This window comes from Chlorocebus sabaeus, chromosome 11, assembly GCF_047675955.1.
Source record: "Chlorocebus sabaeus isolate Y175 chromosome 11, mChlSab1.0.hap1, whole genome shotgun sequence".
In the NCBI taxonomy this organism is placed as follows: domain Eukaryota; kingdom Metazoa; phylum Chordata; class Mammalia; order Primates; family Cercopithecidae; genus Chlorocebus; species Chlorocebus sabaeus.
Genome location: NC_132914.1, coordinates 97,120,474 through 97,146,070, shown reverse-complemented (window position 1 = coordinate 97,146,070; position 25,597 = coordinate 97,120,474). Strand labels below are relative to the sequence as shown.

At 34.9% G+C, this 25,597-nt stretch overlaps 1 protein-coding gene across 6 annotated transcripts in view; it reads left to right on the top strand.

Annotated features, from left to right (window-relative positions):
* The window catches only part of ANKS1B (ankyrin repeat and sterile alpha motif domain containing 1B), a 1,279,773-nt gene that overhangs the window by 173,342 nt on the left and 1,080,834 nt on the right, over positions 1 to 25,597 (top strand). For all 6 annotated transcript variants that reach the window (XM_008004353.3, XM_037987370.2, XM_037987376.2 and 3 more), the window contains exons 3-4: positions 12,497 to 12,653; positions 18,437 to 18,733. In XM_008004353.3, coding sequence (XP_008002544.2) covers positions 12,497 to 12,653; positions 18,437 to 18,733 — 454 coding nt within the window. The remainder of the gene's footprint in view (positions 1 to 12,496; positions 12,654 to 18,436; positions 18,734 to 25,597) is intronic.

Below are 25,597 nucleotides of genomic sequence, written 5' to 3'. Positions count from 1 at the left end.
ATGTTTCAAATAATGTAATACTATACATTATGGAGAGTGAAAGAATGTGTAGTCATAACAACCTCTATTTTCAGTATTTTAGCTAGGTATCCTAATGGTTTAGTGACAGAGTTAAAGTGTGATGAGTCCTCCAAACGATTCATATGTTCTGTCCTCCCCTACAAAAGAAAAATGACCCTATTCCTCTATCTCCCCCTCGTCTCTGTTTTCCCTTTGTGTGAATGACCAAGTTAGTTTTCCCAGATCTGTATCATTTCATTTCATGTTTTTTTTTTTTTTTTTTTTTTTTTTTTTTTTTTTTTTTGAGACAGTGTCTCACTCCGTTGCCCAGGCTGCAGTGCAGTGTCATGATCTTGGCTCACTGCAACCTCCGCCTCCTGGGTTCAAGTGATTCTCCTGCCTCAACCTCCTGAGTAGCTGGGATTACGGGTGCCCACCACTACACCTGGCCAATTTTTGTATTTTTAGTAGATATGGGGTTTTACCATGTTGGTCAGGCTGGTCTAGAACTCCTGACCTCGTGATCCACCTGCCTTGGCCTCCCAAAGTGACGGTTGTGAGCTACCGTGCTTGGCCCTCACTTTAGTTTTTAGATGTGGTAATTACTGCTTTAAAAATACTAGTTACAATCTGCAGATTCCATACTATTCCTATCAAATTACTAATGTCACTTTTCAAAGAACTAGGAAGAAACTATTCTAAAATTCATTTTGAATTAAAAAAAGAGCTCAAATGCCAAAGCAATCCTAAGCAAAAAGAACAAAGCCAGAGGCATCATGATAGCAGATTTCAAACTGTTCCATAAGGCTACAGTAACTAAAACAGCATGGTAGTGGGATGAAAACAGATACACAGACCAACGAACAGGTTAGAGAATCCAGAAATAAAGCCGTATACCTATAGCCATCTGGTCTTCAACAAAATTGATAAAAAATAAGCAATGGAGAAAGGATTCCCTTTTCAATAAATAGTGCTAGGATAACTGGCTAACCATATGCAGAAGAATGGAACTGAACCCTTGCCTTTCACCATGTACAAAAATTAACTCAAGGTGGATTAAAGATTTAAAGGTAAGATCTCAAACTTAAGAATCTTAGAGGAAAACCTTGGAAACACCATTCTGGATATCGGACTGGACAAAGATTTCATGATAGAGACTTCAAAAGCAATTGCAACAACAAAAAAATTGAAGCCAGGTGTGGTGGCTCACGCCTGTAATCCCAGCATTTTGGGAGGCCGAAGCAGGCGGATAGCTTGAGGCCAGAAGTTCGAGACCCGCCTTACCATCGTGACAAAACCCTGTGTCTGTTAAAATTACAAAAATTAGCTGGGCTTGGTGGTATGTGCCTGTAGTCCCAGCTACTCGGGAGGCTGAGGCAGGATAATTGCTTGAACCCTGGAGGCAGAGGTTGCAGTGAGCAGAGATCGCACCACTGCACTCCAGCCTGGGCGACAGAGTAAGACTCTGTCTCAAAAATAAATAAATAAATAAATAAATAAATAAATAAATAAATAAGATGAGTAGGACCTAATTTCATTAAACTAAAGAGCTGCACAGCAAGAGAGACTATCAACAGAGTAAACAAACTATAGAATGGGAGAAAATATTCATAAACTATGCATCTACCAAAGGCTGAATATTCAGGATCTATAAGGAATTTAAAGAATTCAACAAGCAAAAACCGAATAATCCCATTAAAAAGTACTCAGAAGACATGGACACTTCTTATAAGAACATATACAAGTGGCCAACAAGTGTATGAAAAAAATGCTCAACATCACTAATTGCCAGAGAAATGCAAATCAGAACCACAGAGAAACGATTTCACACCAGTCAGAATAGCTATTATTAAAAAGTCAAAAAATGACAACTGTTGGCATCTTTTGTAGAGTAAAGAGAGTGCTTATTTACTGTTGGTGGGAATGTAAAACTTAGTTCAGTCTCTGGAAAGCAGTTTGGAGATTTCTTAAAGAACTTAAAACAGAACTACCATTCAACCCAGCATTCCCATTACAGGGTATAAATCCAAAAGAAAATAAATTGTTCTATCATAAAGACACATGCACCTGCATGCTCATTGCAGCACTATTCACAATAGCAAAGACATGGAATCAATTGAAGTACCCATCAGTGGTGGATTAGATAAAGAAAATGTAGTACATATGCACCATGGAATACTGTGCAGCCATGAAAAGAATGAAATTGTATCCTTTGCAACAACATGGATGCAGCTGGAAGCTATTATTCTAAGTGAATTAATGGAGGAACAGAAAATCAAATACTGCATGTTCTCACTTACAAGTGGGAATGTAACACTGGCTACTTGTGGACATGAAGATGGTAACGATAGAAACTGGAGACCATTAGAGGGGGTAGGGAGGGTTGAAAAACTATTGGGTACTATCCTCAGTATCAGGGTGATGGGATAAATTGTATCCCAAACCTCAGCATCATACAATATACCCAGGTATCCCCTGAATCTAAAATAAAAGTTGCACATATCTAAAATAAAAGTTGAAATTATTTTTTAAAAAGTAAAAATGCTAGTTACCTTTTGTTTTTTCACCTAACATTTCTTTTTTTCTGTGAATGGAGATTCAAGGGTCTTCTTTGTACTTAATCTTAGGCTTGGTGGTCATAAAGCTCTTACTGCAAGAAATTTATTTTTTTGGCATTATTGATCACTGTGACATTTTCCTCTTAAAATGTATAAATTTAATGCTGTCAGTCTGTTTAGAGAATCACCTGAGTTATACAAACTATTATAAACTTTATGTTTCATTATTTAGATTTTTAATATTGGAATTCCCAAATTATATATATTTTTATTCAGTTCCTATTCTATATTGTCTTATATCATCTCATTTAGAACTATTTTGCCAGATCTTTTTTTCTGTTCCTTTATAGAATGGAAAGTATGTCCAGATATCTAAATATTTTAATGGAGGATAATGTTATTTATTCTTTTTTTACCTGAGTCATCAGGAACAAAGACACATCAGCCCAAGTAATATAATCCTGATGGCTTCTTGGCTATCTGAATTATGGATTCAGGCCACTATCATGTTTTTTAGTTCCAATTGGGAAGATAAACTCTATTACATCTAATGGGCAGGATGTATTGGGCCTGACCTTTCATTTGAGGCATACTACTTTTCTTGTTCTTCTCAGATTGGCATTGTAAGTAAGCACTTCTCAAAATAATATTGTCCCAAAATGGATTAGCATTCATATCCCTCCTAGATTTTCAGTGAAGTGTTTAGTAAATACTGATTTATACATGACAGTCTATGAAGTTCTAACTGTTGAGATATGTTTTTTCTGTGACCCATGACATAATTTTTGTTTTTTTGGCAATTTAGAAAGTAAAGATAATTTAAGCAGATTGAATAGCAATCATTAAGATTCTCACAAACAGATAACTTGATTAGGTATCTTTTAAGATCCGTTTAATTACAGATAGTCTATGGGAATTATATATCTGTGCTTTTATCTGAAAGGTCTCATTTATCTTTTCTTTTTAATTCTAGTAAGATTTCACTCGGTGTCATCCTATAGGCATTGGAAAAAGCAGGAAAATTCTAACCCCATCTTTTCATCTCTGCTAGTTGTGTGATCTTGAAACATTTATGTAACGTCTCTAGGCCTCAGTTCAATAGCTTGAATAGATTGGCTCGATATTCTCCATTGTTCCTTATAATTATAACATTCAATGATACACTGTGTTGGTATTATTTATGGCTCAGTTATGCACTATGATGCTAGAGTTCTGAAATTGGGATTTTCATATACAGTATATGTTTCTTGATTTTGCATGTTTAAATTATCTATGAACTTGTGCAATTAGAGATCACTTATTCTACCTGACACTTCTCACCTCCCTCATTTTATAGATGGAGAAATAATGCCCATTTAGATAAGTGACTTAATGGTCACATAGATATTAAAGTGGGGTTGTGTCTAGAGCTTAAGTGTTCTGGTTCTGAGTCTATGCTTTTACCAGTGCTCTGCATTATCTCCCCTTTGTTGTTAAACTCTCCCTGGCTCTTCTCTGTCACATTATATATTTCTGGCCTGTCTCCCATAATCATTTGTCATATGTTTACATGGAATGCTAATTTTAATATTGGTTTAAAAGATATTTGAAGGAGAAAATAGTGTCACAGAATGTATCTCAGAACCAGAGAAGGGTGTTTCTTTTATTTGCGTTCTCACTTAGCAGAGGTAAGTGACAATGATTATATTGTATTCTTCCCAAGCAAGCCTTAGCAGTCTGCACAGAAACACATCATTTCCATGTTTGTTGCTATTGTTGTATCCATCTGCTATAGACTGTTTCCATAAACGTGATTGGTAGGCTAAAGTTCATAGAATCATAGAGCCAGCATAATGTTTCAGGGTCATATAGTTTATTCTTTTGCTTTGAGCACAAACTGTCCCCCTACCCCCAACATATAATCTAAAGCCTTCATACTGAAAATTAAACCAGTTTTTCTGATTTTGTACATTTTCATTGGGAGCCATTGTTTATCAATGCTAGTTAATCCACAAACGAAGCAGCATTTTGTACCTGAAATGCATTATTTCATATTGAGCAATTAATCTTCAATTAGATCAGAACACAATGGAAAATGCACACTACTGGTGATTTCCTGGGTTATTTGTAATTACAGATTAGAAAATTATTACCATCAAATAATAGGGAAAAAAACATGGTTAATAGAACAAAATTTACTGCAAGTATTATAAATTATTTCCATAGATAGGGTAGAGACCTATTTCTTTGTATCTCTTTCTCTTTTTAAAATATGGAGGAGTCATCATCACATGTATTTCTAGTACAAATTCAAATCCCTTAATTCTATTCTGAAAAGCAATTGGCTGGCCAGACTGCCTGCCTGCCTGCCTGCCTGCCTGCCTTCCTTCCCTGCCTCCCACATCTTCTTATCCCTTTTTTCCTGTTCTCCTCTTCTTTCCCTAGTTATCGCCTTCCTTTTTTCCTTTACTTTTCCTTTTTTTTCTGACTTTTCTCCTCTCTTCATCCTTTATTTTTAGTAACAATCGTGTCCCTGTGAGATTATACTAAACCTGTATATTCATATTTTAATTCAGTTTTTCTTCTCTACTTAACAGATAGTCCTTTATTTTCTTAAGTTTAATGTTATTAAACTATATTTGGTATATTATGATACTTGTATGCTGTTTTGAAAAATAGCAAATCGTTATTGTATCTCTGAAATATATATATTGTTTTATATACACATAAAGTGTTTTCTATTCTTCTACCTTTTAAAGTATTTAATGCATGCTAGACCTCATTATCTGTAATCCAAATTGTGTATCAGATTGGATCTAGAATCCATATAATAAGCTATCTGTATTTTTGATTTGATCTTTCTTAGGTTTTCTAATAAAAGAGGCATACCTCCTCTAAAAATTGTATAATCTGGTTTCTGAAGTTGCTCTTTGAATAACTAGAAGCATCTTTAGTCAGCTTGATTTTTTCCTGGATAAGGATACAGACTACTTAAAATTTGCCTTTATTCACTCTGTAATCTGGAAATCTATGAGAGTGAATTCAATATGTAAAGAAACTTCAGTTAGAAAATGGGACGTATTGTCCTGAAATCTTTTGACCATCTTGAACACATCTGCAACTTTATTCCCATTAGAGAGAAGTGAAAGTGTCAAGAAAATCTGAAATCAAAAGGACCTTATTAAATCTGAGAGTTTCAGTAGTTGTTAATTCTGCATCCATATGTAGATGATTTGCATTTATTTTGAAATTCTTTGGACTCAATCAACAAGCAAAAGAGGATGGTATGAAATAAACTTCTTTGGTTATGATTTAATTACAGGGAATCTTGCCGTTGAGGCAAAGAAATTTGAAGGTTGACTCTTCCCAGTTTATTTAATTTTGCCCAGAGCATATGCTGAACTTACTGAAATACATTTTTTATTAATCAGATGTATATTTATATCTTTCAGAAAATGGGTGTGAATTAAATATACTAGCAAAAATCAGTGCTTCTAGAATTCCTGTTTTTACCTGAACTTACATGTATTAGCTTAAAGCTGCAAACTATTGCAGTTATTTACATTGGATGTTATTAAATTTAATTTGATGTTTTATTTTGTTCCTGGGAAATGGAAAGTATTATTCCATTTCCATTTCCATTTTCTAAAATATTTTTTTCTATGTTCTTGTCAATCACAATTACTTTAGGATTTTAGAGTATCTGTTATTTGTCAAATGCTGGATATCAGAAAATGCTGCTTTACATTTAATACATAGGGATTATTTTGCTGCTTGCTATTCTACAGATATTGATTATCAACATAACTTAATATTTCTTTTTTCACAGTCCCAATGAATATATATATTTTTAATTTTCATTTTTCAGTAAGTTATGGGGGTCCAGGTAGTATTTGGTTACATTAGTAAATTTACTTGCACATGCATGTTTATAGCAGCAAAATTCACAACTGCAAAATCGTGAAACCAACCCAAATGCTCATCAATCAATGAGTGAATATTTCATGCCAGGTAACCAAGAACAGACCATGTGTTCATTTGTGGATTCCTTAGAATAAGCTATAAGGCTCAACCTAAATAATAATTTTAAAAAGTACTGTGTAGAAGCTTTTAAGCTTGATGTGATCCCATTTGTCTATTTTTGCATTAGTTGCCTATGTTTTTGAGGTTTTACCCAAAAATTATTTGTCCAGACCAATGTCCTGAGGTGTTTTCCCAATATTTTCCTCTCCTAGTTTCATAGTTTTAGGTCTTAGATGTAAATCTTTAATCCATTTTCATTGAATTTTTGTGTTTGTTGAGACACAGAGATCTAGTTTCATTCTGCTAAATATGGTTATCCAGTTTTCCCAGCTTCAACAACCAACAGAATGGGGAAAAATTATTTGAAAACTATCTATCCAGCAACAGATTAATAGCCAGAATGTATAAGGAACTAAAAAACTCAATGGCAAAAAACAAATAATTTCATTAAAAATAGGCAAAAGATTATAGACATTTCTCAAAAGAAGACTTACAGATGACCAACAGGCATATGAAAAAATGCTCAACCTCACTAATCACTGGGGAAATGCAAATTAAGATCACAGTATCATCTCACCTCAGTTAAAATGGTTTTTACCGAAAAGACAAATATAATAGCTACTGGCAAGGATGCAGAGAAAGGGGAATGCAGGTACACTGTTGATGGGAATGAAGTTAGTACAATGACAATGGAAAACAAGTATGGAGGTTCCTTAAAAAACTAAAAATAGAATTACTATATGATTTCACAATGTCCCTGCTGGGTACATATCCAAAAAAAAAAAAAAACAAAATCAGGGTATCAAAGCGATACCTACATTCCCCAGTTTATTGCAGCACTGTTCCCAATAGCTAAGATGTGGAATCAACCTGCTTATTAACGAGTGAATGGATAAAGTAAATATGGCACATATACACAATAGAATATTATTCAACTATACAAAAGAATGAAATCCTGTCACTTGCAGCAACATGGATGGACGTGAGATCATTATGTTAAGTGAAATGAGGCAGGCACAGGAAGACAAACATCACGTGCTCTCACTCATGTGTGGGAGCTGAAAAAAGGAGATCTCATGGAAGTAGAAAGTTAATTGGTGTTTATAGGAGGCTTTGAAGGGAAGGGGGGTGGGGGAGAAGAGATTTGATTAAAATACAAAAATATAGTTAGAAGGAATAATATCTAGTGTTTGATAGTAGAGTAGACTGATTAAAGTTAACAATATTGTATAGTTCAAAATAGCTAGAAGAGAGAAATTGTGATGTTCCCAACACAAAGAAAAGATAAACGTTTGAGGCAATGGATACCCCAGTTATCCTGATTTAGTCATTATACATTGTATGCATATATCTAAATACTACATGCACCCCCGAAATATATACAACTATTATGTATCAATAAAAAATACTAAGTTGGTACTACACTATATTAACTACTCTTCTAATGTAGATATTATATCTGAAATTTAAATTGTTCTTAATGAGCCTATATGAAAGTGGCCTATTTAGTTTATATTACTTTTGATACGTATGGATATATCATAAGAATGATTAATCATAATTTGTTGAGTAATACTTTATTCTACTTGTAACTCAGTAAAACTGACAGGTACTTACTTGTACAACTTTATGTTTCACAAATATGTTTTAACACTAGAAATCTGAGCTCAGCCAATTCATTAGCTGATATCTTTGAATAAGATGTAGAGCTCAATTTAAACAAAAATTTGAAAATAAATTTAAATTTTAAAATAAGCACATTTAAACAAAAACAAAAATGAATAAATGGGACCTAATTAAACCAAAAAGCTGCACAGCAAAAGAAATAATCAACAGAGTAAACAGACAACCCACAGAGTGGGAGAAAATATTTGCAAATTAGCGCTAGTATCCAGAATCTACAAAGAACTGAAACAAATAAGCAAGAAGAAAACAAATAATCCCATCAAAAAGTAGGCAAAGGGGCTGAATAGACATTTCTCAAAAGAAGATATGCAGACAGCCAACAAACATATGAAACAGTGCTCAACATCACTAATCATCAGGGAAATGAAAATTAAAACCACAATGAGCTACCACCTTACTCCTGCAAGAATGGCCATAATTAAAAAGTAAAACAAACAAACAAAAAAAAATAGAAGTTGGTGGGAATGTGGTGGAAAGGGAACACTTTTACACTGCTGGTGGGACTGTAAATTAGCACAACCGCTATAGAAAACAGTATGGAGATTCCTTAAAGAGGTAAAAGAAGATCTATCATTAGATCCATCAGTCCCACTACTGGGTATCTACCCAAAGGAAAAGAAGTCATTATATGAAAAAGACACATGCATGCATGTGTATAGCAGCACAATTTGCATTTGCAAGGATATGGAACCAACCTAAGTGCCAATGAGTGGATAAATAAAATGTGGTATATATACACTATGGAACACTACTCAGCCATAAAAATAAGGAAATAATGTCTTTTGTGGCAACTTGGATGGAATTGGAAGCCATTATTCTAAGTGAAGTAACTAGGGAATGGAAAACCAAATACCATACGTTCTTACTTATAGGTGGGAGCTAAGCTATGTGGATGCCAAAACATACAAAGTGATATAATGGACTGTGGGGACTGGTGGAGGGAGGTTTGGAGGAGAATGAAGGATAAAACACAACATGCTGGAAACAGTGTACACTACTCAGATGATGAGTGCACTAAAATCTCAGAATTTTCCACTAAAGTCTTAACCATCCATTGAACCAAAAACCACCTGTGTCCTAAAAACTATTGAAATAAAAATAAAAATAAGCACATTTAATAAAATATTTATTTATTAAAATAAATACATTATTCAAAACTTAAAAATAATGTGTAGTTAGGATCTTAGTGTTTTCCAAAGGCAATTTTATTAACATACAGATTATTCTTTTCTGATTTAGATATTAGATGGTGGTAATACTAGAAGATACAAATGATTACTAAGTCAGTTTTCAAAATAGACATTTTTTCACTGTTGTCATAAATCTTCCTGATAAATAAAGAGTGAATGTATATCACATATATTATTAGAAAATGTCAATAAAACTTGAGCCAAAGAACAAATGAAATTCTAAGTGATTGGAACAAGAGTAAAAGGAAATAGAATTGATTATCCCATCAATCTTTCTTTTTCTGTTTACCCCTTGAAAGGAAATGCTTTATAGGAGAAGTTGTTTCAGAATATATTTTTTATTTCCTTACGTATTAAGAAATGAAATTGCTCTCTTCTCACAGTTGTCTTTGACAGTAACTTGGAGAAGTCTGTTTTATAGTAGGCTAAATTCTACGTTTTAGATCCCGGTATTTAATTTGACTAACTTCTTTTGGCATTATTTTCCCTTTTAAATGCTGAAATATTTTATTTAAAAAGGAATCACTGGAATGGTTTAACATTGCGACAATCTGCCTTGAGAACAACTTTTGATTGTATACATAATTTTACAATTATATCTGTTTCTCATTTGATTCACACCATAACTCTTTGAAACTGGCACCAAGATGTAATCTCTAAATTCTATTTTCACAATATCTGAAAGAGAGACAGAGGTTACTTAATTTCCTCAAGGTAACTAAGTTTGTAAATAGTAGAGAGTTGGGACTTCAGATCTTTTCTTATCTGCTTTTGTTATTCAGAGGTATTGAATTCTCATTACCTCATTGAAGTTATGTATTTATTTATGTCAGAATGGAAGACCCTATATAACAACCCTTGCTTGGCAGGGAAATGGGGAGAAGCATGTGAACTGCATAACCTTTAAGTTTCCTTCTGATTTTCTGATTCTCTTTTTCAAAGGTGACTTGCTATAAGCATTTCATTTCACTTTTAAAGTATTTTGTTTTTACTTGGAACAAGCGCTAATATTGGTATAGTGCTTTACTATTTATTGAGTGAATTCTTTTTTATCTTATTTAATGCTATTACCAGTTTTGAGTAGACATTATTATTATAGTATCTCCTAAAGAAAAGAAAAATAAAATGAGAGTAAGTACAGTCATGTGTTGCTTAATGACAGGGATACTTTGTGAGAAATGTCTCATTATGCGATTTCATCATTGTGTGAACATCATAGAGTGCACTTACACTGACCTAAATGCTGTAGCCTGTAGCACACCTAGGCTACATGGTATGACCCATTGCTCCCGAGTTACATGCCTGCACAGCTTGTTACTGTACTGAATACTGTGGGCAATTGTAACACAATAGATATATAAAGTGTTTATGTATCTAAATATATCAAAACATAGAACAGGTACAGTAAAAATGAGGTATGATAATCTTTTTGTACAACCATTATATATGCAGGTGGTCTGTTGTTGATCAAATATCATTATGTGGTGTGTGATTATCATTTCTCCAGGATCACAGCCTAAGGTAGATTGTGTAGCTGGGACACAAATCCAAGTCTTCTAAATTCAGATCTTGTAAAATAATGCTGGTTTTTCAAAGAGAAATGTTAAAATCTATTTCTTAATTTCTCAGAAATTATATCATCAGACAATTTAGGACTCCTTGGAACTTTCTAAATATTTCTACAACATATTCTTGTTTTTTCTTTTCCATCATGATTTCCTACATTTAGCAATTAAGTCAAATGTTGTGACTTTAGGACACATTCTGTACAGCATGTTTTACCATTTACCATAATTTTGTGTTATGTCATACCTGTTTTTCTTGTGAGCTATCAAAATTCTAACCTTGCTTCTATTCAAATTTCCTCCAAATTTTTTCATTTGTATTTGCATCTAGAGTCTGATTTTATGAAATATTTAAATGTAAATCTTTCTGTTATGTTCACTCTCCGCATTAGTGATTTGTTGTATATAAGAAACAACTTTATTATATATTGTAATTATATATATATATTTATATGTGTCTGACTAGCATTTCGTTTAGTGAGTTAATAGAATTTGCTTCTTAAATGCATCTAAATGAAAATACAGTTTTGTTTAGAATTACTGCTTTTGATTGTTGATACATATTTTGATATAATGTATGCTAACAATTATTAATTAATTCTAAGGTTGAGTAATGCAGTTCATAATTTTTACTTTGAAAAGCTGGTGGGGATTAAGTTCACAATTTTTTAGGTAGGATATATTGATTATGTGTTGAAATTGCATTAATGGTGGAACTTGTCTTTTAAATGAGTTTCCCTTTTGAAATTTTTTTATGCTTGAAGAAGAAAGGTGAAGGAATACAGAAGTAGGAACAAGAGATACTCAAAGTGTGTTGTGCGCCATCACTGAGAAGTTATTAAATTTTTAAAAATTATTTTTTAACCCTGGGCTAGTACTACAGTTAGCTTGTCAGGGTCCCTTACATACTGCACTTTCTTTCTCTTTTACATGCCCCTTAAATCTCTTATTCCAGTTCTCTGCAGGAATGATGTGTAGATTTTATGAATGTCTCCTTGGTGTTTTAACTTTTTTTTGGTAAACCTAGGAGTATGTTTGTAACTTCAACTTTTCCTTCAAGCTAAGTATCAGATATGGGCTATCTGGAAAGACCTCTTAAAAAAAATGGGAGTTGGTATCCTCTTCATTTTACTTAACTCATCTAATTAATGAAATAAGTTAAATTTTGCCTATATGAATTCTATTAAGTAGTTTAATTGGTTAGTCAATGCACACTGTCTCTCTCTCTCTCTCTCTCTCTCTCTCTCTCTCTCTCTCTCTCTCTCTCTCTGTGTGTGTGTGTGTGTGTGTGTGAGGCATGGGATGATGGCTTTCCAGGTAAGTAAAATAGCCAAAACTTGAGTATACAAAAACTTTGAAACCCAGTTTTATGTCTTAGTACCTTCAGTGATTACTCTAAATTCCCAACCAGCATCTAGTATTGTTTTAAAATTATCTATTTAATGCAATTTGTCTTGCTCAGCCTATTTTTTTGTTGTTGTTGTTTCCTTCTTAGGGACATAGTTCTCAAGCTACTTCAGTATGAGGCATCAACAAATGTAGCAGACAATAAAGGATATTTTCCTATTCACCTGGCTGCCTGGAAAGGAGATGTGGAAATTGTGAAGATTCTTATTCATCATGGACCATCACATTCCAGGGTCAATGAACAGGTGCACTTGCCAAATGTTTGCTCATGATGTAATTTTTCTAGTTTTACAATGGCAAAGCAATATTGAAAACGTGATTAATTTTATCTTTACCCTGCTCAAACGCCTTTCCATTGCTGAATTTCCTAAAAGGAGAAATTTGAAAAATTCCTTGGTGTTTTGATATGATGTGCAGGGACTAAGTTGGGCATTTGTAAAGATACTTTGTTAATGGGAAAATCCTACATAAAGGAAGTAGTTGTAATATTTTTGCCTGTCTTATATAATTAGCCATTTTATATCCATTGAATATTTAAAGATAGAACAGAATTCATGTTTGTACTGAGAATTAGAATGTTTCTTAATACAATTTTCAATGCTAAAACAATGATATGCCTATCATTTGCATAATGCTTTACCATTTACTTAGCACTTTCACAGTTAAGTACTCTGGTGAATCAAAATATGAAATATAGCATATAAAGTTGCTTGTCACATATTAAGTTAAAATTTTTTGATATGTATATACACACACAAACACATAGGCCCAGAATAAGTTGAATAAAACACAGCAGCAGTATGATTCTGACAATGTATTTGTAAGTACACAATATCTATATTACACATAATGGACATATTTTAAAAAGAATACCGTTGTTAGTATTCTAAACAGATAAGACCACAGATTCCAGATAGTAAAATATGGTCCCCTAATACAGTATGGTAACAAACATCTTGAGCTCTGCATGCCCCCTACTGTTCCCATTTTGTAAAACTATATTTGAAAACCAGCAGGCAGTCCAACAATTGAATTACAATCACGGCATTAAGCTGCAGTTTGGCAGTTGTCCAATATCAATGCAAGTAGGTAACTTTAGGGCAAACATATCTAATAAAGCACAATTAGCATATTGTTCAAAGGGATGCAGACTTTGCCGGACTTTGAAATTCAGACTGAAGGATAAAAAGTAACAATCGCTGTAAACAGCAAAGGGAAGAAAAATACATATTTTTTCAATGAAAATATATATGCAGTTGTTGAAAGGATTAATCAGGAAAACATTTTATTAATTAGAAAAGTGTCTTATTGGCCGGGCGCGGTGGCTCAAGCCTGTAATCCCAGCACTTTGGGAGGCCGAGACGGGCGGATCACGAGGTCAGGAGATCGAGACCATCCTGGCTAACACGGTGAAACCCCGTCTCTACTAAAAATACAGAAAACTAGCCGGGCGAGGTGGCGGGCGCCTGTAGTCCCAGCTACTCGGGAGGCTGAGGCAGGAGAATGGCGTAAACCCGGGAGGCGGAGCTTGCAGTGAGCTGAGATCCGGCCACTGCAGTCCAGCCCGGGATACAGAGCAAGACTCCGTCTCAAAAAAAAAAAAAAAAAAAAAAAAAAAAAAAAGAAAAGTGTCTTATTAAAACTTATCACAATAAAAATTTCCATGTTTACAGGTCACAAAAATGCAGAATTTTTAATAAGAATGCACCCAGTCTTTAAAACATGACAGATATGGCTATCTTTATCATCATACCATGCTAAAAGGAAATTTCTGACAATGCTTTTCTCTTCCTCAGAAAACCAAAAGTTCAATCATTTATGAGATGAGCCATCTGGTGGTTATTCTTAAAATTGTCTGAATACCACAAAGCAAACCTGAAATAATACAATGGAAAATCAATCCAAGCTTAAACAAGATGATGTTAGTTTTTACAAACAAGATGATTTTAAATGGCATGAAAATAAGAAATAGCATATAGTATTCATTTACATTTGAAAGTGAAAAGTTATTGTATGTTTTAAAGAGAAATGCTTGTTTTTGGTAATGTTGAACAGATCAATTAAATTACAAAAAGTGTCTTTTTAAGGAGACTGTATTCAAAGTTCTTTGTCCACCTCTATTGCTTTGTGTTGTGGTTTCTATTGGCAACAAGTTGAAACTTTCTTATGATTTTTAATACCATAATTTCAGTATTTTTTTCTTTGAGAGAGAGAGATATATATATACTCTTTTAATGCTGACCATAGTTTTCCCATTCTATGCCATTTCTCCTAAAATTTTTGATGTGGGATTTTTATTTTTATAGATAACTTTTAATTTTAGCTTTCGTTTTTCCTTCTGAATAGGACAGAGTCTTTTTGTTAATTATAAACTTTTATGTATTTAAACAATAAAGAAAATAAATAAACCTGGTAATTAACATTTGTTGAGACATAAGGTAAAGCAGGCACTGTTCTAAAACACTTTCACCTGTAAAATATTATTTAATTAATTCTCATGATAATCCTTTGAATTGATAATATCACTCCCATTTTATAGTTGAGAAATCATGCTCTGTAAAACTAAACAACTTGTCGAAGGCCACATGTTACTGAGTGACTGAAACTGAGACTGGGACTCAGGACTCTGACTCCAGAGCCCTTTACACAATAGTACGTTGGTATTGTCATCCTAAATCCTATTGCTTAATGGATTGTTTACTTTACGACAGGCATTATGCAAAATACTTTATCCACGTTATCTTACTAAGCCCTAGATTGTTGTTGCTACTATATATATGGAGTTACAGCCTTAGAGAGATAGAGTAAATTGGCCATAACATCACAGCTACTAAGAAATGCTGCCAATATTTGAACGCGGGTTTTTCTGATCTAAAGCCTAAGCTTTCAACCAGTAATGCATTGTGTTATGTTAAAATTATGCATTATAGTCAGGGCTTCATTCTGATTTCCGAAAGTTTTGGTTTCTAATACAGCTTTCTTTAAAAATAATTCTATTCTACATTTTAATATTTAAAGTTTACAAAGCCTTTTTAAAATATGTTGTCTCTTTTGGTTTATAAACTACATTATAAAGTTTATAGGGAAAATAATATTCTCATTATACAGATAAGATGAATTTGGAGAGATGAAGTAATTAACATGCTAACACTTCAACCTAGGTCTTGTTCACCTTTCTAAACAAAGTGGACTCCCCCTGGATTATGGTTTTTATAATTGCCACATCCTTCTTCTCTTTCATCATCTGATTATTTCCTTTTTGCTATTTAAATTTCCTTTAAATTGAAAATTTTCAATTTCTTTAAATTTCATTCATCTTTTCCTCCCTTTTACCTTCTCTTCCTCTTTTTGTTTCTTTAACATTCGGGCAAAACCCAGAGGGGCCTTATCTCAAAAACTCATTGCCTTTGCCATTCACCAAAACTCGAATCCAACTCTTGTTAGATATTTTACTCTGAAGCAAGAGCTTTTGGTAAATGGCTTTTGTCAGCCAGTTTTGTTCTATCATCCATTATCTGGAAGGGTCCTAATTTTTCAGAGAATACCCATTTGGTAAAAAAGAAGGAATTAAAAACCTTTAAAGAATATTCTGTGTAGCCATACTAGCAATTATTAATCAGTGCCTCATCATGGCCTATTTATTTCAAATTAGATTTTTAGATCACTTGTGAGCATACACAAATACACAATCATGCTCTTGTAAAAGTACCACCATTGTGGCATCCATTGAAGTGACAATCCAAGTATGTGTTGATCATGGATAAAATCTGTGAACATTTTCTACTGAGTAGATCTTGAATGATTGAAATATTTTCCCTTGAGATGTGAACAGTGCTAATTAGTGTTATTAGAAAATTTTTCAATTTTGCGCTTGTAATTTCCTAGGCTTGGGGCTCTGGAACAGGAGAGAGGCCTTTGAGGAATCATTATTTCATAATTGGCCTTTCTCTTTTCTCAAAGAGATACTATATTTTGAAAAATAAGATTGAATCTCTTTCAGACCAAGGGCAAATTTGGGTTGGTCAGGAGGTATATATCTGTATCATATTTTCATGGTGTGAAGTAATAAGATTGGCTGTTTTATAATCTTGAGAAGAAAAACAGGTGAGAAGACCAGGGAGTCTAAACCTGTATGTGATCAACGTTTATGAAGAAGTAGATTATAGTAATACTTTCAAACCAAGAATGCCTTCTGACAAATAATGGAAGAAACAGTACCCTCAGCTGGATTCCCCATCTAACAGGTCCTAACTTTTCATTGATTATCTTTAAAGGTAGATTTTCCCTCTGGGTTTAACCTTCAAATGTTCTCTCTTGATACTTATTTGCAAGGTAAAGTAGTAAGAAGGCGTTTTCTAGTGCTATTTTCTCTTTGTTACTCTACTCCTTTTTAAATTTTCAAATCTTCCTTCTAGACTCTCAACTAACTTACATTCTTCTATCATCCAGGGCAAGCTTGAGTTACTTTCTAGAACATTAAGATTTGTTTGGGTCTGAACCCTCTTTGTCCTTTTGTTTTAGTCAGAACATCTGTCTAAACAGCTACTTCCTATTCTCGGTTGGTGTTTTTCTGAGCAAAGTCTTGCGAAATTCTGCTTTCAGATCACTAATTCCCAGCTCTTCTTTGACAATATAGCAACACATGGCAGACAACATGGTATAGTGGAAAGAGCATTGGTTTTGGATTTGTCCGATATAGATTGCAGAGTATCTTAATTCTACTTGGACATGTAATTTAACCTCTTTGTATTTTAGTTTCCTTGTCCATGAAGTAGATAATTTTAATATAAATTTTGGAGGATTGTTGTAAGAGTTAAATGAGACAATAGATAAAGTTTTTAGGCACTTAACAAATAGTAGTAGTAATAGTTCTTATTTTGGAAGGTGGTATGTGTGATGGTTAAGAACACCAACTTTGGGTCTTGGCTACTTGTGTTCAAATCCCGGTCCTACTAATAAATGGGTGTATAACAGAAGGCCAGTTATTCAACTATTCGGTGCCTCAGTTTCCTCATCTGTAAAATGGAGATAATGATAATAATAGCTGTCTCATAATGAAGATTAAATGAGTAAACATATATAAAATGCAACTGTGTCTAGAACGTAGTATTAGTTACAATGATAACTCTGATGGTGGCAGCTGCTCTTTCTTTCCAGAATCCTCGTTTAGGGTCATTGCTTTTTTGTTACTAAAATTTCTTGTTCATTTTTCTCCTGACCCTTTCACCACCTGACATACCTATACACCATCTACCTATATTGCTCCAATAGTCTGAAGGGTCCCTCTGCCTTGCAACTGGGTTCAGTTTTCTGTATCTTAACTTTTAAAAAAATCTTGATAAATTTCTAGGAAAATCTCATTGATTTTCAACTGAAATACTTATAAGCTGGACATGTAGTAATATGATACTCCTAGTAACTTATCTGGGAATTGGTCTAGGTCCATCCTCACAACCCATGATAATGTTTCAAAAAGATACTTTTATATCTTAGGGCCAGAATCTACTCATTTTCTTTCCAAAAGAAGCAACGATTTGTAATTACATGGAAAATAAAATGAAACTTAATTTGGGAAAACTTTCTATAAATCCTTGTTACCAAGAATTTACCTTCTCATCTGTCTTAGAAAGCCAGTCTATTAAAAGTCTGTTATAATTGTTACTGATCTCTCTCATTAATAAATGTCTAAAGATGTGACGCACAGTGGAGACATCACTGTCCATCTGGACCCAGGAGGGCCTCTGACAAACATGGCTAAATCATTTATCATTTTTGGAAGTTGGCATATATGATTTAGGGAAATGTTGGACTTTTTCTATTAAAGCGATAAAAATAAAAAATATTTTTGTTTCAATGAACCCTAGATACTTTTATCAAATATAAAATTCCATTAGGTATACTTATTAAAATGGACAAATTTTAACTTATGTTTTCAAAGCATTGCAGGTTTTAAATTACCGTATTAAGATTTTGATAACAAACTGAATTTCTGAAAATGTCCCTTTTTAAAAATCTTTGTCTTAAACAGAACAATGAAAATGAAACTGCCCTGCACTGTGCAGCTCAATATGGACACTCAGAAGTAGTTGCTGTTCTCCTAGAAGAGCTCACTGACCCGACCATTAGGAATAGCAAGCTGGAAACACCTTTGGACTTGGCGGCACTCTACGGACGGCTTAGAGTGGTAAAAATGATCATCAGTGCACATCCTAACTTAATGAGCTGCAACACTCGCAAGCACACGCCACTTCACCTTGCTGCGCGCAATGGCCACAAAGCAGTCGTGCAGGTGCTGCTGGAGGCAGGAATGGATGTGAGCTGTCAAGTGAGTCTGCTTTTAGCTATGCTTTAAAAGTGATGATGCTGTTGCTTGGCCTTGGGATTCAAATGTGAAAACCTGTATGTAGAAATCTTTTAATCAAATTGTTCACAAGTATTTTTGTAACTACTAAATTCAAGGTACTATACCACCTACTTTTGGGAAATAGGAAGAGCTACAAGGCATAATCTCTAACCTCATTCTAATTTGAGGGCTATATACATGAGAAGTTAGTAGATGGCAGTTGTGTGTGGTATCATTAGTAATTGTTTCCTTTGTCCCAGTATCTAGCACACAGCCTAACATACCGTAGGAATCCAGTCAGAGTTTAATGAATGAATGGAACAAAATTCACTTTAACATTGTTGAGTATGTACTTTGTGTTTAGCATGTTGACACATTTAGAATTCAATTCTCACAGCTGTCCTGTGGGATTGAGAATTACTAAATTTCAGTGAAGAGATGAGGAATCAGATTCAAAGATTTAAGAAATTTGCCTAAGGACGCATAGTTGATAAAACTGGAATGTGAATTTAGACTTACTGATTAAAGTCCAGGCCTCTCTCCACTGTAATGTACTGTCTATACATAACTGATGGAGGAATGATCACTATGCCTAAGGGCAATCAGAAAAAAAATGGAAAATGTGTGATTTGAGGTGAGCTTTGGAGGAAGAATAGGATTTGGATAGGTTTTGGTTTTCCGCAAGAATGGGCAACCTACTTTATAAAGTTTAATTTAATTTAATTTAATTTATTATTATTATTTTTGAGACAGAGTCTTGCTCTGTTGCCCAGGCTAGAGTGCAGTGGTGGGTGGCGTGATGTCAGCTCACTGTAGCCTCCACCTCCTGGGCTCAAGTGATCCTCCTGCCTCAGCCTCCCCAGTAGCTGGTGGGACTGCTGGTACATACCACCATGCCCAGCTAAGTTTTGTATTTTTTGTAGAGATAAGGTCTTGCTCTGTTGCTCAGGCTGGTCTTGAACTCCTGGGATCAAGCAGTCCTTCCACCTTGGTATCCCCAAGTGCTGGGATTATAGGCGTGGGCTACTTGGCCTGGCCACAACCTATTTTTGGTATCCTGTCTTAAGTTAGTACCAACTCCAGGGTAAGTCTTTTTTTTTTTTTTTTTTTGGCCATTTCCTCCTTTCATGGTTATTTCTTGGCTTCTAAGTTAATGGCAGCATTCTTATCTTCCAGAGACTTTTTTGCTTTCTGTTATATTGTGACTTCCCCTTATTAGTAAGCCGTTGATGTGAAACAAACTATCCCAAAGCTTAATAGCCTAACACAATTATCGGGGGAACCAGCCCCCAATATTTCAACATAGGTTCTTTTCTATTTTCCCTAAGTGTCAGCCAGTCTGAGAAATAAAGAGAAAGAGTACAAAGAGAGAAATTTTACAGCTGGGCCTCTGGGGGTGGCATCACATATTGGCAGGTTCCATGATGCCCCTTGAGCCACAAAACCAGCAAGCTTTTATTAGGGATTTCAAAAGGAGGGCGGGTAACGAACAAGGAGTGAGTCACAAAGATCACATGCTTGAGAGGGCAATAAAAGATCACAAGGGCAGAGAGGCAGAGCAAGATCATAAGGCCAGGGCAAAATTAGAATTACTGATGAGGTTCCATGTCCCGCTGGGCACGCATTGTCATCGATAAACATCTTAACAGGAAACAGGGTTCGAGAGCAACAACCGGTCTGACTAGAATTCGCCAGGCAGGAATTTCCTAATCCTAGCAAGCCTGAGGGCGCTGCAGGAGACCAGGGCGTGTTTCATACTTTATCTTCAACTGCATAAGACAGACACTCCCAGAGTGGCCATTTAGAGTCCTCCCCCTGGGAATGCATTCATTTCCCAGGGTTATTCCTTGCTGGGAAAAGAATTCAGTGATATTTCTCCTATTTGCTTTCTGCAAGAAGAGAAATATGACTCTGTTCTGCCTGGCCTGGCAGGCAGTCAGACCTTATGGTTATCTCCCTTGTTCCGTGAAAATCACTGTTATCCTGTTCCTTTTTAGGATGCCCAGATTTCATATTGTTCAAACACACATGTTTTACAAACAATTTGTGCAGTTAATGCAATCATCACAGGGTCCTGAGGAGACATACATCCTCAGCTTATGAAGATGACGGGATTAAGAGATTAAAGTAAAGACACATAGGAAATTGTAAGAGTATTGATTGGGGAAGTGATAAACGTCCAGGAAATCTTCACAATTTATGTTCAGAGATTGCAGTAAAGACAGGTGTGAGAAATTATAAAAATATTTGGGGAACTAATAAATGTCCATGAAATCTTCACAATTTATTTTCTTCTGCCATGGCTTCAGCTGGTCCCTCTGTTTGGGGTCCCTGACTTCCCACAACACACAATAACTCTTTATTTAACTCATAATTCTGTGATTGACAATTTAGTCTAAGCTCAACTGATGGTTCTTCTGGTCTTGGCTGGGTTCTCTTGTGTGTGAAATCAACTGCAAGTCAGTTATGTATTTCTGTTTCAGAGGCTGACTGGATGTTGTCTAGGGTGATAGGTGAGACTACCACTTGTCTGTCATGATTCGGCAGGTCAGCCTGGGCTCATTCACATGGCATGCATGGTTCTGAGAGAGAGAACAGAATTGTACAAGGCTTTTTGAGGCCTAGGCTTGGAACTAGCACACCTTCACTTCTGCCATGTTGCTTGACTGAAGCAAGTCATAAAGGCAACCCATATTCAAGGAGTGGGAAAATAGAGTCTACCTCTGGATTAGAAGAGGGCGTGAATTGTAAAAGGGTGTGAACACCCAGAGGGACTAAATGTGGCAAATTCTGCAAATAATTTACACACTCCAGGTGGAATACATGCTCACAAATGGGGTTATTTTTCCTAGGAATTGTTCAGAGATTGAATCCTGTATTTCCAGAGTTTTCTTTATTGAATTTAGAAAAATCTCAGGCCTTCCAATCTCAGATTTAAGGCTAGCACCCTGAACCTAAGATCTTTTCTCAATTTCTTATTTATTCAACTTTGGCAGCCTCTCAAAAAAGCATAGGATTTTTTTCTAACAGTCATATTAATAAGGAAAAACAGTCTTTCTCCTCAAAACAGTATTGAAAATAAGTAGGTATGCTTACTATTGTAGGTGACTCACAAAGTTATTTTCCTAAAAACTGTTTAATGATAAACTAGATGTTTATTGTATAAATGTTGAATTTCTCTAATCTAGATGTACTGCTTTCACACTTCTGTAATATTTTTAAATTTGATTGCACAGACTGCAATATAACCAAGGACTTTCACTCTGACTGAGATCAGTAAACCTCTTGGCATCCCTGACCAAGATCTTTTCATGTTTTGTACTAGATGACCAGAAGAGAAAGAGTTTAAATTCAATTTTATAAATATATACAATGTGTCCTTTTTTTCTGCACAACACTATATTTTGTGCTTTTGGAGAATAAAAAATCAAAACTATCTCTGCCCCACACTTAGTGGAGGAGACAAAAAATTTGCAAGAATAACTTCCATCCATGATATATAATAAATGCTGAAACAAAGAGCTATGGATCTACGGGTGAGAAAAATATGGATTTTAAGAGGAAGAACATGAGAAGTCATTGATAGAAGTGACATTTGAAGAGGACCTTTGAAAGTCCAACAGGACTTTGAATTTTAGGTGACATTTAGCTTCCATATGTGCATTATTTGGCTAAAGAGTGTTTTAAAATATTGAATTTGAGTGCTTTTAGATGGGGCAAATGCTCTCCAAGGCTCCGACCTCATTCTACTATTTTATATCATTGCCAGTGTCATTTCTTTAGATTTTCTGCTTGGTCTTCACCACATTTGGATTTGTTACTCACGTATCAGAGGAAAGGCAGACAATATGTTTAGATCACTTTGAACACCTAATCAGAAGCATCAGGGGTGATGTCTAAGATGGGCAACTTTTGTGTTCCTATAACCTCTTTCATTGACACTCATTCTAAGAGTTCTAGGAAGTAGAACTGACATCTTTCTATTTAGCCTTAGTTGATATTTTGCTTTTTTCATAGAAAACATGTTTTGTTTTGTTTTTTGTCTCATTGCCTTTTTTTGGGGGGGGATGAATATTTAATTTTATTACTCAAATTCATTGTTACCAAGTTTTCCCCATCGGACTCAGTGCAAAATTTTTTAATATCAAGTAGGTTTGTTGATATTCTCACTGGCTGAGAGTGAACAATGTAGCTAGTAACCTTAAATTGTTTCAGTAGATTTAATATTCGTTAAACTGCTTTAGCTGACCTGTTGGGAATTAGCAGTATTAAAAGTAATCCCATTTGGTAAATTATAGTATTGTACTTTTAGACTTCAATGACATTCAACTTATTATGACTAAATCTTTACAATTTATAGATGTTTTTAAAGGATCTTGTCCTTTCCTAGCAATTGCATGTGATTTGATTTTATTTTACTTTTTTTTTTTTAAAGGCAGGGTCCTACTCTGCTACCCAGTCTGGAGTGCAGTGATGCAGTCATGCTCACTTCAGCCTAGAACTCCCAAGCTCAAGTGATCCTCCAGCTTCAGCCTCCTGAATAAGTGGGACTATAGGCATGTGCTGATGTGCTCGGCTAATTTTTTTAGTTTTTGTAGAGAAAAGGTCTCACTATGTTGCCCAGGTTGGTCTTGAACTCCTGGACTCAACTGATCTTCCTTTCTTGATCTTCCAAAATGCTGGGATTAAAAATTTGAGCCAGTGCACCCAGCCTACATGTGTTTTTAAATGCAGTATTGATGTTAGTATTTGCTCTAGAGGTTTATTTTCTGCATCATTACTCTCTGAGTAATTTTAAATTATTACACATATTTAAAATACTAAGTAATACTTTGGGCAAATTTCATATCATATTTACTTATAAACCCTTTAGTCTTTAAATATTTTTAGTAAAGAGAATCAGTCAAAGTAAGATATTAAGAAAGTAGGGTTGAATGGGCAATTTTCTCTTGAAGTTAGCAATTACTTTTATGGATTTTGAACTTGATTTTGGGTAGCCAGGTAGCGATAGTGCCATATCATGCTAGTGCTTTCATTGTGTGAGTTTCTTATAAGTTTCTCTCATCAAAACTTGAAAAGTTAAAGAACTAGTACAACCTTAAGCCAATTAGACTTTATGGGACTACTAAAGTAAAATGACAGAAAGTTAATAATAAAGAGTACAAGTTTCCATGCTAAGACCTGTTAAGATGCAAAACTGAATTAGATACAGTTTTTGCTCTCAAAGGCTTATAGTGGCACCAGAAATAAGATATGTGCATAAGCAAGAATTATCCATTATAATCCATTTACTCTCTGATTTCCCTAGATGATAATTTCACGACATCTCTCTTCCAAAACTTCAACACCTCCTTCTCTATCATCCCTCTCTGATCATGATACTGCTTTTATTTCACTGAGGAAACCACAAGCAGTCACAAATTTCCACCAGCACATCTGCCAGCATACCTGTGTCTGCTTTCCTCCCTGGTGCTTTAAATGAACCTTTTAGGTTTGTATCTACGGCTAAGTCCTCTCTACTTATTCATTGGATCCTATCCTTTCTTGTCTACTTGGGAACTCTGACAAATATTTTCTGTCTTTAATACCATAAGTTTTTTCTTTCTCAACTGTACTATTTCCATAAGGATGCAAAGATATAGTATTTCTCATCTTTTAAAAACTCTCTTGATCTCACATTTCCTTCTCCTTACCATCCCCTTTCTCTGACCCCTTTATAGCAATGTATTTGGAAAGGCCTGTTTTTACTCATTGTTCCCAATTCCTTTCCTCCATTCTTTCTTGAAGCCACTCTAACTCCCTCACTCTTTTAAAAGTCCTTGTTTTTGCCTTTGTCAAGTTGTCTAATGACTGACATACTTTTAGATCCAACAGTCAATTCCTGCTTCTCCTCTTACTTGATTCATCATCAGCACTGACAAAGTCAATATCTGTCTCTTCTTTGAACCACCAAACTTCTTTTGGTTTTCATTTAGTTCACTGGTGACTTCTTGAAGAAGCTGGGGGAAGTATGTTTGATGCTATAAGTTAGCCTGGGGATCTCTGCTCCACGTGTCTATTATCTTCCTCCTGGGACTAGGCAGGGGGGCATTGACTGTACACAAGAGAGTAAACTGAACCATGCAAGCACAGTTTCGGCCTCTGCTTGCATCATGTTGGTTACCATCCATTGGCTAAATCAGGTCACAAAACCAAGCCTCAAATAAAGAGGTAGAGAAATATCCTCAACTTATATAAGTGGAAAGAACTGCAAAGTCATATGACAAAGAGCATATAAAAGGAGAGGCCAATAATGTAATCTATCACGTCCCTATTCCATAGTTAACTGCCCTCATCTTCTTGCTTTCTAAGCAGCAAAGTGTCCCAGGGCTTAGTACTCAAACATCTTTTCTTCTCTGTCTATACCTACTTCCTCATTGACCTCATCCAGTCTCTTGGGTTCCAATATCATCTTTATCTGATAATACCAAGTCTATTTCTTCATCTCAGACTCCACCCTAACTCTCAATTTGTGTATGTAATTGCCTAATGGACATATCTATCAGATGACTAATAGGCTTCTCAAACTCAGCATTTCCAAAGCTGAAAATGTAGCATCTGTACCCCTTTCTTCAAAAATTTGCATATCACCTGGTCTTTCCCATTTTGTCAAAAGGCAGTGCCATCCTTCTAGTTGTTTGACCCAGAATTTTACACTTTCTTTCAGATTTTACATTCAGTTCTTCAGCAAATCCTACTGGTTCTGTGCTCAAACTGTATCCAGAATCTCACTACTTTACATTATCTTCAAGATTAACACCATAGTCCAAGACCTAATCATCTCTTGCCTCCTGATATTTTTCCTCT